This window comes from Micrasema longulum, unplaced genomic scaffold (genome assembly GCF_059751315.1).
Source record: "Micrasema longulum isolate JH-2025_06_02 unplaced genomic scaffold, ASM5975131v1 h1tg000426l, whole genome shotgun sequence".
Taxonomy (NCBI): Eukaryota; Metazoa; Arthropoda; class Insecta; order Trichoptera; family Brachycentridae; genus Micrasema; species Micrasema longulum.
Genome location: NW_028277626.1, coordinates 48,476 through 62,173, shown reverse-complemented (window position 1 = coordinate 62,173; position 13,698 = coordinate 48,476). Strand labels below are relative to the sequence as shown.

The following is a 13,698-nucleotide window of genomic DNA, read 5'->3' as shown; positions in this document are numbered from 1 at the left end:
GGGTTGGCCGTCAATCAGCTGAATGCATTGACTGACCATATCATCGAATCTCTGTCTCGTGTCATCAGACTTTAGTTTCTCCACGTCGATTGTCTTTCGCCGAGGAGGTTTTGGAAGACGTTTTAGCTGCAGTCAGATCTTAGCGACGACTAACTCATGGTCACTTTAAATGTCGGCCGCTCTGTAGGTCCTGACATCCAGAAGTTCTATTCAGTTACCTCTACTCGAATGATATTAATTGTACAGGTAAATCCGGATTTTCATTTGAAGTTCTGTGTCCAACTTTCTCAAGCTTGGAAAATTTCGGACATACCTCTAAAACAAAATATGATTTATTTATTATTGTAATCGGCTATAACCCCCAGTGACTTGATTGATCAACCTTGAGGTTAGAATGATAACATCAACGTCGGAACAGAACTGCAATCTATAACTATAATATGTATAGATTGTATAGGTACAATATACCGGTGCGCGGTGTGGTGCGGTGGCGGTGTTCGGTCATGTCCTCATGTCGTCACTCGTCACCCCGGTTCTATCTTGTCGTAAGGACGAAACTCCAGTTTTGAGATAAAAGCATTCAAAGTTTAAAATTTATTTTCCATCTTTATGAACTACATAAATAATTTGTCATGTTATTTTGAATTATTCTTGAATAAATGCAAGAATAATGTTTGCCGTGTCCATAAGTTTGTTTTTATTTTTAATATAAACTAAAAGTAAAAGTTGACGATACGACCAACTTCGTCAACATTGCGGCAAAATGTGCAGACAAAAAAACTATATAAATAAAATATAAAAATATTGAAGATAGTTTATGACCTCCCTTATCTCAGACTAACTAAAGAACTCTTTAAAAAAACAATTTAATGTTAATAAACTTTTTCAACTAGAATCATTCAAATGTATTAATAAGTTAGCCACTGATATCATTCTAGACAAAGAACTAAAACTTGAAAATAATTGGAATAAACATGAACATAATACAAGAATGTCAGAACAATATCGCATACAAAATTCCAAAACGAGACGAGGATAATCGAGACTAATAAATCAGGGACTGAAATTATACAAGAAACTACCAGACAAAACTAAACAAAAGACTCGGACAAACTTTTCAAAAGGTGTAAAAAATATTATTATCAATAACAGAGCATGGTAAAAAAAGATATATTATTTTTGTAAAATGAACGAAATAATCCATAAGAGTTAATAAATAAATTTTAAATGAAAAATAAAAAAAAATATAAAAAAAAGATATACCATTTACGCATACATATTTTCCGATAGTGCCAACCTGCGGTGAAACTATGTACGATAGATGCACAAATGTTGAGATCCGTACACTATGTAAGGCTGAGATAAGCATTATCGACAAAATCAAGAAATGAGCTCTGCGTTAATTTGGACATGTGGAGCGAATGGACAGCGAAAGAACGGCTAAAATATTTAAGATGTGAATGTTGATGGATGCAAAATTAGAGGAACACCGAGAAAGACATGGCATGACCAAATCCAACAAACACCTAATGATGGACAAGTCAAAAGTCGGAATAATCGGCGCGCGAGCATGAGAAGAAATATTCGCTCTTAAGGTAGCATACACTACGTTATTTCAGTGTTTCTTTTATTTTGTGTGATCTCCCCGGGAGTCGAACCCGAGCCATTATATCACAGCCTGTGTATAGTCACCGCACTGCAATGACGTTATTAATTATACCTCCGGCCGCGGCCCTTCAAGTACACGACGTACACGTACTCGTATACCCACCGAGTGTGTTAGAAGCTAGAAGCTAGAAATGGTCAAGTTCTTATATTTCTGTTTGCTTTAGCTTTTACGGAAATTGGTTTTCCTGTTGACACCTAAGTCCTAAGTAAGGTACATAGCATAGTAGGTACATATTATGTGGCTAATGAAAACTGCCACTATTTACCACTTACCACTGGACCCACTGAATATTTTTTTAATGAAAATAAAATGACACAGTGTATCCGCCGGCATTTTTTTTAATTTCTCGGCAAAGCAGTTCTGGCAGATTCGGCAAATTAAATTTTTAAAAATCCAATAAAGATTTTTCTCAATCGGTCTGGGTGTTGTGGTGTATTTTTCACAACTTCCTTCCATATCCTCGCTTTCCCACCCGCTGACGAGCCTCTCTGGCCTCTCTGGGTATAGTAGAGGGTAAAGGCAGCAAAAAAATGGGGGAATCATCGGTTGAGGTACATTTCGCGACCAATGCGGCAAGGCAACGTTTTTGTCCTCAGTTAGATGTCCGAAGATTACGTGATGGCCGTCGAACCAGTTGATATCGACTCGAGTGCAGAAGTTTAAACAAGAAGATAATTTGGAAATGAACCTAGACCCAAATCTTCAACATGTGTTTCGAGTTTGGAAAACATAAACCGTGTGAGAATTTTTTTTGCGAAATCCGCGCAAATCTGACCGTAAGGTTACAGCATCTACTGGCATTGAAAATTCTTCGGTACACAACATTTTGACGAAAGATTTGAAATTCAGTCCTTAAGTTGCAAATCACCCAGCAGCTGAAAGAAGATGTTTACACACGGAGGAAAAACTATGCAGGAGTGATTTTGAAAGGATTTTCTAGCGCGACTTGTTCGAATACCATTTATTTTGTGACGAGGCGCATTTTTACGTCGGAGAGTGCGTCAAAAAACAGAAATGTGCTACTGGAGGGAGAAAAATTTCACAAGCAGTCCATCAAAAGTCACTCCGTAGTCTGAAGACCGCTGTTTGGTGCCCCATTTTCAGCCGACGTGACGTGTAATCGGGTATATTTTTTTGTAATCACAAAACAGTTACTTCAGAACGATATTTCGCGATGATGGATAACTTTTCTATACCGGAGTCGCAGCAACATAATGGCTTCAAAAACATAACTCATTTACAGCGCAATGGGACCACGGCACATACCACATACCGCTAAAACAAAAATGAGGAGCATTTTTTCAGGAAAATTAATCAGTCGCTTTGGTGACATATTATACTGGGTCTAGAGATGTAAGGCGGTAAAATTACCCCGGTATTTTACGGTAAACAACGAATATGACGTACTAATTTTAATTTTTCGAAGATATAACAAATACGAGTAGCTTTGTTTTAGGACACGTTACGTGACAGAGAAAACCAGGTTTAGATCCATCGAGTGGTTGTCGAGATTTATTATGAGACGTTCAAGGTCATTCGTTATGCACTTTTTTCACCTTTTTGGTAAAAAAAAAGGCTATTATGTTTTGAAACTAAACAGGGTCGGTGGATATATGGCCCTAAGTAAAACTTTAAGTTTGTGACCTTGAACGACCACAGATCATGCCGCAATCGAAAAAATCATTCAGTTTCTTCCGTATTATTACGTCCCTATAGATTTTAGAAAAAAATACACAAAAGTCTGAGAGAAAATAAAATTTACTTAAAACCGTAATTGTTTTTTTTCTTCCGACCAATACTTTCAAAAATACACACACGTTTGAACATCAAATAGATTATATCAAAAATGCAGAAAAGCGGTATTGCACTAACTTTTTACTAATTATCCGATAGTTGACCAACTTAAAGGCATCATTCCATGTCTGCTCCCTAGTTGGAGCACATGGTGTTCACAAAGATTCCCAAGGCATCTCGCATCGTAACTTTTTCAAAGAAATCGATTGTATGACACAAAATATCTTCAACATCTTAAAACATAATTGTAAAAGGCTAATAACTTTTTTAAAACTTGTAAAATGATTTTTAGTTCGCAATTTATAAAAATGACGTCATCTTAACGCCAGTAAACAGTTTTTACACTTCAACTAACATATTTGTCAGAATAAAGCTAAAACTGTGCGTCTAGTAAGATAAAAAAAGTCTAAATGTTTCAAGGTAAAATTACTGTAATTTATAAAAATTACGTAATTTTACATCCATAACTGGCTCCCATGATCACCTGATCACGCGTGCGCTTTTTCTAATGCGGCTAGCTCAAATCTAATGTATACAGTCATTTGCCAACAATAAGTGCCCTACAGGAAAACATGGACATGAGATAACAGCTATCAATCCAGATCTCTGCGAGGGAGAGAGTTTCTGCCAATAAGAGGTCTCGATTGCAAAAGTGTTTGCGACAAATCGGACAGCATTTACGTCAAGTTAAAAAATAAACATTATTGATCGATTGACTCTTTAAAAAATACCAAGAATAGCATGCATATTGGATACAAAACTACGAGATTTTACATGCGTTAAGACAATAAGACTATTTAAAATCTTTCTTAGAATTAAACGTCGGCATCACTTTTTTCGAATTTTATGTGGCGCATATAGAAACGTCTCGCAATCCCCCCCCCCTCCCAAGACTCGTGTGTATTTTTTAGTGAAACACGCACCACGACTTCTGACAGGAGACCTCCTACACGTGGGTTTATTATCACGTACACGTAGTACGTACTAAGCGCACTGAGACTGAGCGTCCATGCCGTCCGCGTCCATGCTCCATGCCCGCCATGCCGGCACGCCACAGGCCACAGATGACGCGGACGATCATGCTTACTTACGTAATGTATGTAATGCTCATTATATAATCATCTGTATCCGCGCCCGCGGTCAGATAATATCCATCCATAATCCGCGCATACATGTGACGTGCGTCGGTGTGTCAGACACTGGAATAAAACCGGTTCAAGGCAGAAACACGCACAGAATGTACATAAATCATATATTCGCTTATCTAATTGTATTATTTGGGCAACAGTTTGGCAATTTGTACTCATATTTGTATTGATCGATTCGCGAGATTAACATCTCTGTGGTAAATAGAAGATAACGCAAACTGCACTCACGCGATTGTCGCGAAATGGCTGTCACATTTATAGGTACAACATAATTATTTTCACTATACAAATTGAAATATAAAGAAGTTCTCGTCTGCTAAAGACGACTTCATTTGGTCGTAGTTAGGCTATTATATAAAATTATATTTAAAATAAAACGCAGTATAAATGTAAATTTTAGAACTAGGAAAACCAATGGGCCGCTATAGTACTTAGGTACTCCTGGAGAGGACTCTTAGATTAAAAAACATACAGTAGTTATGGTAAAAATAATAATTTAAAAACAGGTTTTCTTTTTATGTTTCCACGTAAGTCTATAAATATGTCAAAGTATAACATTGTAAAGCGCCTTTGAGCTCAATTTTTAGAAAAATGGCGCTATATAAATTAGCCAATCATCGTTATTATCAGTTCTTACTGAAAATCTGTATTCTGTATATTATCGAAGCGGCCCCGCGTCAGAATGGTTTGTGGAATTCCGAATATTCGGTCTGGGAAAATGAGTCAAGGTCAAGAGAAGGTATGTTTCGGATATTTTCAATCCCGTTTATCATTCGTACAATTGAATAAGAGATCATGAATTTGTCGTAATACAATTAGCTAAATAATGTAAATAAATGTGGAACATTCTAGCTAGGTCATCCTCATACTTTAGAAGCGGGTAATTTTAACTTAGATGTTCAGAATCCTCAATCCCCATTCGCGAGAATATGAAATCCGCCGTTTAATTTTAAATACGTATGAAACTGATTATACTATACTATCGATGTACGTATAGTAGGTATAATATATAGGTACTGATAATTTTATTCGGACATTCAGATATCCGCGGTTTGCTATTTTCCGCGAAGTGAGATAATCCGAAAGCCAAAATGGCCGGTCAGCTGTGTCTAAATATAACGGTCAAGATTCTCAATCACGAGACATACTCCGGATTATTATGTAAACTGCAAACGGCGGCTTTTCCCGGATAACGGAAATAGCCCCGGTGTCGCGGAGGAGCACGGGGACACACCGACCGCCGAACCACCGACTTAGTATTTCTATTTTATCGCCAAAGTTTGGCAAATTGATACCAGAATTACGACCTATTCTCCTAGTTCATACCAAGGTCATGAACTTTGAGCTCATAGGTCAGTCGGATCTTGTACGGGTGTAGGCCTAAGTCCCGACGCAATATTCGCCAAGCTGAAGTCTGAGAAAGGCCGAGTTCTTGTGCATGGCGAGGAATCGACTGCCCCGGGTTCTGCTGTACACTTTCACGGACAGCAGCGATGTTCTCGGCCGATCTTGCGTTCCTTGAACGTACGAGTGTTGGCTGATTGATAACCGAACCGGTTGTCTCCGATTTGGCCACCAAAAGTTGAAGAGTTGACTGTGAAGGGCCGTGATGGCCGTGACGTGATGTCTACCGTAAAATGGGCGCAATGCGCGCAACGTTTGCACTAACGAACACTCATTTTGATAATAAAATCTTATCATTTGAACGTGCTGTTTAATTGTGTAACTTGCCATGGTGATTTGGCATAAGTGACTTAATAATTAAAAAAATATTTGACAGATGTCATCAAAACAAAATGGCCGCCACGGGCCGTCAAAATCTACCCGCGCCAATTGAAAAAGCCTTTAGCATACATACATAAATTATTATTTTCCTGAATTTGCTACAATAAGTAGATATATTCTTCACTAGCGGACCCGGCAGACGTTGTCCTGCCCGAACGTTGGCTTGCTTGCTATTTATTACCTTGGAAAAAGACTTTTCATTGATAAGTAGGTACCTCGGTACTTATTTGTGATTAAATTTCAAAACTAAAAATTGTTAATATTCAAATATTAAATTTAAGTAGGTACCTAGGTACTTGTTTATGGTTGAATTCCAAAACATAAATAAATATTTTTTCAAATATGGCATATTCAACAGAGGGGTGTACTTATGTACGTATACGATTTTAAAAATTGTATTGAATTTAATATTATTTTAGTAGCACCAAAAATCCAGTAAAAATAAATAAATGGGGAGAAATTATAAGAAATTTAAGGAAAAAATCTGATTGAGATCCACAAAAAATAAATGCTGTTTGTAAACATTAAAAAACAAAAAAATATATACTCAAAAAAACAACATCTTTCTATTTTTTTGTAAATGCATTCTCCTCGAATGCAACCCTGGTAGATTGATGAATAAAACATGTATGCTCCTAACTTCCTTTTTACATATTAGATTGAAGATGTTGATATCTACGAACACGCACAACGCAAAGATCTATATTTCTCTGAAAACCGCACGTAAATCGGTTAAGCCGTTTAGGAGGAGTTCGGTGACATCACACGTACAGAGGAATTATATATAATATAAAGATACCCAAAACGTATTTCTGTAAAATGGCATATTCGACCTTGACGATACAATAATGGTTACGTACATACATAATGTAACACATGTACAATATATACATATGTACTATGTACCTACACGCATTTGAAAATATTTAATTTACTTTTTATTTTTCCTTAATTTATTTTCTCTAATACTCATCACTTTTCTTCCGAGTGGTCTGACTCGACACTCGACACTCGACACGGATATTATAGTTTCTAGCAAATACAAGCCGCGCCGTTCACGGGCGTGAATTGTTCAGAGTCCCGTGTATCACTTTATCTTGTATTATATTTTAACCATCCATCGTATTTCTTTTCGTGTTATTGTACGAGTACCCACTAGCTTCTAATAGACCGATCTATTATATTTTTTAATAAACACCTACTTCGCATAATAAATATTATTATATAAGATTTTTTACCCAGCCTGAGATATTCTTTAATTGATTTTCGCTAACGCTTAAAACTAATGTTGAATTCCTTATTCGGAGTAAGTACTTTATAATATTAAGTGATGTGGATAAAAACTTATTGCGGTCAAAACATAAATAATGATCAACATTTCAACAGAGATCGAGAACCCTTTTGAGAAATGATTTTAAAAGAACTTTATATAGTCGAGTAAAATCACTTCATAATCACACTCACTTTACTCAGTCTGAATTCACTTTATACTTTTCTCAAATATCACAATACTCTGTATATACTATGCATATATATATATATATATTTTACATACTCTACTGCAAAAACATGTTTTCTAAAATATCCTACTGCATTTTACACTGCCTGTTTATTTTAAATATTTATCTTATTTCTCACATTTTCCGTGCTTTTATATGTTTGTTATTATTCATTTTTTTTATTTTATGGGCGTATCTGTATTTTCAATTTTAATAACTTATATATTAACATATCACACCTGCTTATTGTATTATAAATATATAGATACTCTTCCCAAAACAAACATAATAAAATACATCACAATGTTCTGGACACATAATTGTATTTTTGTTATTCTGATTATGTTCTTATTATTGTATAATAATATTATGCTTTACATTCTATACTCAACTTCTTCCCCCACTTGTTTATATCTATAAGACGCTACTTCTTACATTTCTCACATCTTCATATTACTTATACAAATAAATTGCTATTTATAACATTTAAATATGTTTGCGTCACCGAGTTGAATAGTATTGTATCAAACATCCATATTATACGAAAGTTTTATTTTGTGTTTACTATAAAAATTGCTCTTAGATTTTTTCAAAAAATGAACTCTTATAAACGAATGTATTGTATTACTATAATTGAGCTATCCAGTAGAGTAAAAAAGACTAACTGTCTATGCCAGTTTACTGTGAATTCGAAGCTGTAGATGTGTTGCGCTTTTTTACGCCGCTTCACATTTACTGACTACGAGTCTTAACTTAAGTTCCGGAACTTAAGTTAAATGGAACACAAGACGGGTGACGCAACTAGTGCATACATATATATCGACGCTTTACGCACTTTTATGGAGAGATGCTCCGAATTAAATGTGCCTCTGTAGGCTTGGCCTATGATGACTATCTGACTATCAGAAAGCATTCGACACAGTCGAAGTCTGGGCAGTAATTGAAGCGGTGCATCAAGCACGCATAGACTCCAGATATGCCAATTAGATTCGGAGTATATATGACAACGCTAATTTACAAGTATTCGTAAACGATGATTGGCTAACTGAAGAGGAACCTGTAAAAAGAGGAGTCCAACAAGGAGACACGATATCCTCAAAACTATTTACAATGACCCTGGAATATAAAATATATGCATTTGAAGAACTCGACTGGGACAATGAAGGGATATCAGTGGATAGAGCGCACTGAAATCAGCCGAGATTTGGTGATGACGTCGCCTCGATAAGTGGGGATGCTGAGAGACTTCCTCTCATGCTAAAATAGTCAAACATAGTCTCCGAAAAAGTAGGACTACGAATGAACTCGAATAAAAATAAAGCGATGGCACCCACTCCTGCAAGGATACGTACAGATGATATACCCATAGAGGCAGTAAACGTATATGTATATCCCGGACATAAAATTGTACTCGGAAAGGAAAATCAAACGAGAGAGATCAATCGAAGGATCGAGACTCGGGGGGGGGGGGGGGGGCAGCTTTCGGAAAACTTGCGTCATATTTTTAAAAATGACCAAAGCCCCATCAATTTTAAACGAAAAGAGTTTGATTCCAGTATTTTGCCAGTCCTCACATACGGGTTTGAGACCATCACACTAAGAAATAAACAATCCCCTCTTCTGAACAATGAACTTTTTTCACATGGGCATTTCCAGAATTAACCCCCGGATTTTTACTGTCGAAAGATTCAAGAAATGATCAGTATTACTGAGGCGATTGCAAATTTCCCCATTACTTGCTTTTGAAAAATTTTACGATAGAGTTAATTAATGTGATAAAGTTAGGAGGGTGACGATTAAGGGGAGTTACTGTTATGATACTAATATTATGCTTTTAATAAGCGAAATTTCTAAAACAAATATTACAAAAAGACGGGCAAACCCCCAAAAATTTTAAAGCGCATGAGGATAATATCATTTGTCAAATTCAACTAAAATCGCAAAAGGGATTTAAACATAATAAATAAAGAGGCTTAAAATAGACGAAAAAAACATATATTTGCTACTGTCAAGTAGCCAGTAAATGTTAATCATGTTTTCCAGAAGCTAACTGATAAATCATAGTGTGCGAAAATAAAGTTCAATAATTGAATCACTCAATGCAATAAAAAAATAAAGTATAGGTAGATATAACGTATTTATATGTAACGTAACTTATAACGTATTGAAATTCCTAAATAACCACAACCTATGTTTTGAATTTTATTTTCTTGATAAGCCTATAAAAAAATACACTGCATTACTTTTATTTACGAATTATTTAGAATTGAACTGGAAAAGTGATAATAATATGCATTTTATGTCTAATTAGGTTAGGCCATAGAATTAAGAATAGTACGAAAACCGCATACGAGCATCAAACAGAAGGCGACTAAACTACTCATAAATGAGTTGTTTTACGTTTTGACCCATTAGTTTCTTTGTAGACGTCACTCAGTACGCAACTCTTGATTTGAATTTAACTATGTCGTGTTGTGTCCTTTTAAAGTGCAGACATACCGCGAAACAAACAGTCTAATCTATGATCAACCTTTAAAAAAACATATTTCCATTTGATTTCGGTAAATTTGATCATAGATTGGACAAAATTGGACGGTTTCGCGGTACTGTTAGGATCTTAAAGAGACAGGATGGGATCACATTTCATTGTAATTAGCAAATCATGCCCGATGTATTCAAATATGATTCTACGCTCCTTCTGGACTATTCTTAATTCTATGGGTTGGGCTAATTATCAGGCCAACGGCCAACCACTGTAGGTGGTGCATCTAGAACAATATATTATTATGATTATCGCTCGTCCATGAGTGACCTCGATTATTTGATAAGTAGGTATTCAAAAGTAAATATTATTCAATAATGCAAGAAAATGAGTAAACAAAAATATTGTACCAACTTTACCGTTGAATGTTAATTATTAGGTAGCGATCGATGACGATCGCGAGTACCTACCTGGCCACCGTACCTACCCGCACACAACCCGCATATTACCTACCTATAGTAACTAATATTACCTATGCACAATATTTGTACCCAACAGATACGTTCATTTTATTCCTTATTATAATTATTGGGTACTTCATAATCATCGTCATTCCCTTTCCACACCTAATGGTGCATCTCGATCAATTTTGTTACATGAAGGTAAGGTGATCAGTCTTACGCTTCAGGTACCAGTCCAGGGACTATGAAATATTCTAGTGTGAAAACACCCTTTTAAATACATATTTCATATCAACCATGTCGGGAATCGAACCCGAGACGTCTTGCATGGTAGGCAAACGCGCTGACCATTACACCACGAGGCCGTACTTACGCATATAATATTTATATAATGCATAAATAGCACATCCGGAGACGTGAAATATCGAGAGAAGACAACGTTTGCCCTATAGCCTATTGCCATAACTTCCTTTTTGCCCATATAATTATAATTTGCGTGCATAAAAAAATCAAAAGATTGTACGTTTTGGTTAATTATGAAAAAAAAAACACTTTCAGTGATATTTTACCTATGCTACTATATCTCAGATTCACAATAGTACGATTTATATACATATTACGTGTGCTATACATATAAATATGATATATATATTATATTATGACGACTGCATTCTCTATACTGATAAATGATAAAATATTTATAATAAAATATTAGTTCACAGTTCGTATAGTATATTTATTATAGAAGTATGCTGTGGCGTAATCGGTAAACTTAGGTAATAGTTAACAGGTAACAGTCAAAACCGAATGGGACAAGAAGATTTTCAATGTCAAGGACATCCGTATACAGAAATAAACCTCAAATCCTCGACTAAAAATGTAATCAAGTACAAATGTTTGCAAAACTATTTATCGAGATTACCGAACATGTTAATAACTGAGAATAAGAAATTGACAGACAATATTAGTGAAACTGTCAATAAACTTACCCACCTCTTGACAGCTGGCTTCGGTGAAGAGCAAATCTAGTATTCTCGAGTTCAGCATTACAAATCCTTTGGGCGGGAAATCACTATATTGCAAACGATCGATCACTCTCTATTAAGGATGTTATTACGATAGCAAAACCATCCGTGTCACAAATAAAAGTATAAAAACCAACACTGACACGAGCCGCGAAGCCACCACCCCCCTCGATATTTCGAACGTTTTTGCTATTTGCTATATATATATATATATATTGTTCAGCTGTTCACGATTCACGCTCCGCTCATAGATACACAGATATTGCTCGCTGCTGTTTCTCAGTTTTGTGTTTTGCCTCGCGCTTTTCGACCAGAGATTATTATTTATTATACAAGGTAGGTAGTGTTTTTGACGATACAGCGCGATCGCGGGCGATGGCGCGGTTAGCGTCGCACAGTGGTTCGTTTAATACAAGCTAGGCGTTAAAACTTCTCGAAAAAAACTCTTGCAATATATTTCGTCCCGCCACGGTGAAAGATTGTGCTAAATATGATTATTAATGTATTTTATCATATATGATAGTTCGCTGAAATGAATATATTAGATTATCATGAAATTGAAATCTACATAAAAGCATGCGTTTAAAGAGTAGGTAACAATAGAGGATAAATAATGTTTTAGAGGTGGGAATTTAGTAATCTAGGCATTTAGAGGGCATATGGCCTGTCATTGACTGGTTTAAGGGGCCACTTTATACACACTGTAGCATTAACCATTCTACCCATATTTGAACATCCATACTTCAACACTTCCATTTGATAATTTTTGTGAAGTTAAAGAGTGTAAAACCTCCATTGATGCAGGTGATATTCATCTGACAGAATTATTTCACATATCTATATATTGAAGTATCGTAGAGGAAAGTGCCCATTTAACTATGTCGAGGTATTTTATTATACTCTACTAGATAGTAGCTATTTGTTATTTCATGTAAAAACATATGATTAAATGAATTTAGCCTCAAGGAATGAATAAATAAAATAATTTTAGTAACTTACAATTTCTGGTTCAACAACACACGAAAATACAGAGATTAAAAAAAGGATACTTTAAAGTGAATTTGAATACTGGTGAAGGCAGAGAAGGGCGAGTGACGTGTTACGCGCCCTTATATAGGTCCATTAGGCAATGCGGCTATAGACAACTACACATCCTCGTCTCTCACTCTCTAGTCCCCAGAACGGGTTCCTTTTTAACATTTGAAAAAATTTTACCAAACCGCCAACATGAACATGATCACAATACCAGAGAAAGGTAAAAATCAGATTCTCGTTTAGAAAAAAAGGCGAAGTCACCAAATTGAATTTTATACGAGGCAGTAAAATGTATTATGATTTAAGAAAAAACATATATGAAGAAATAAAAACAAAATTCAAACAGAAGGTTAAGAAATATGTGTTAAACAATTTATAAATTAAATATACTATGTACCTACATTGTTATTATTAGAGTACACGTAAGAATATGTTTATGTGTGAACTATTTCAAGATTCAAAATAAAAAAATAAAAAATCTCTTTTCTGAAAAATGTGTACTTAGCGAAAAGTAAGAATATGATGCAATGTATTGCAAGAAAAAACCATAACTGAATTAAATTAAACATTAGCTGTTTTGAATATATAACTTTTTTTTATCAAAACATGTTTTGACATTTGATTATTTAATACCATAATATCACCAATTTTTCAAATAACCAAAATAACATATTTATGTGTTTTTTTGTAGGAACATCCAGTATAATTTATGCGAGGAAAACCCATAACTTCCGACACATTTTTTTTCATAACCAAAAACAAACACTTAGAATTCAAAATACAACCTTAATCGTAGAGCC

The 13,698-nt window shown here is 35.3% G+C and overlaps 1 protein-coding gene across 3 annotated transcripts in view; it reads right to left on the bottom strand.

The window, feature by feature from the left end:
* Window positions 1–12,276, bottom strand: part of aralar1 (calcium-binding mitochondrial carrier protein aralar1) — a 40,861-nt gene extending 28,585 nt beyond the window's left edge. For 2 of the 3 annotated variants that reach the window (XM_088226353.1, XM_088226355.1), the window contains exon 1: window positions 11,832–12,276. In XM_088226353.1, the coding sequence (XP_088082479.1) occupies window positions 11,832–11,885 (54 nt within the window). In that variant the 5' untranslated portion in view covers window positions 11,886–12,276. Of the gene's footprint in view, window positions 1–11,827 lie in introns of all 3 variants that reach the window. The other variant, XM_088226356.1, reaches the window with a different exon arrangement.
* Between the last annotated feature and the right edge of the window lie 1,422 nt (window positions 12,277–13,698).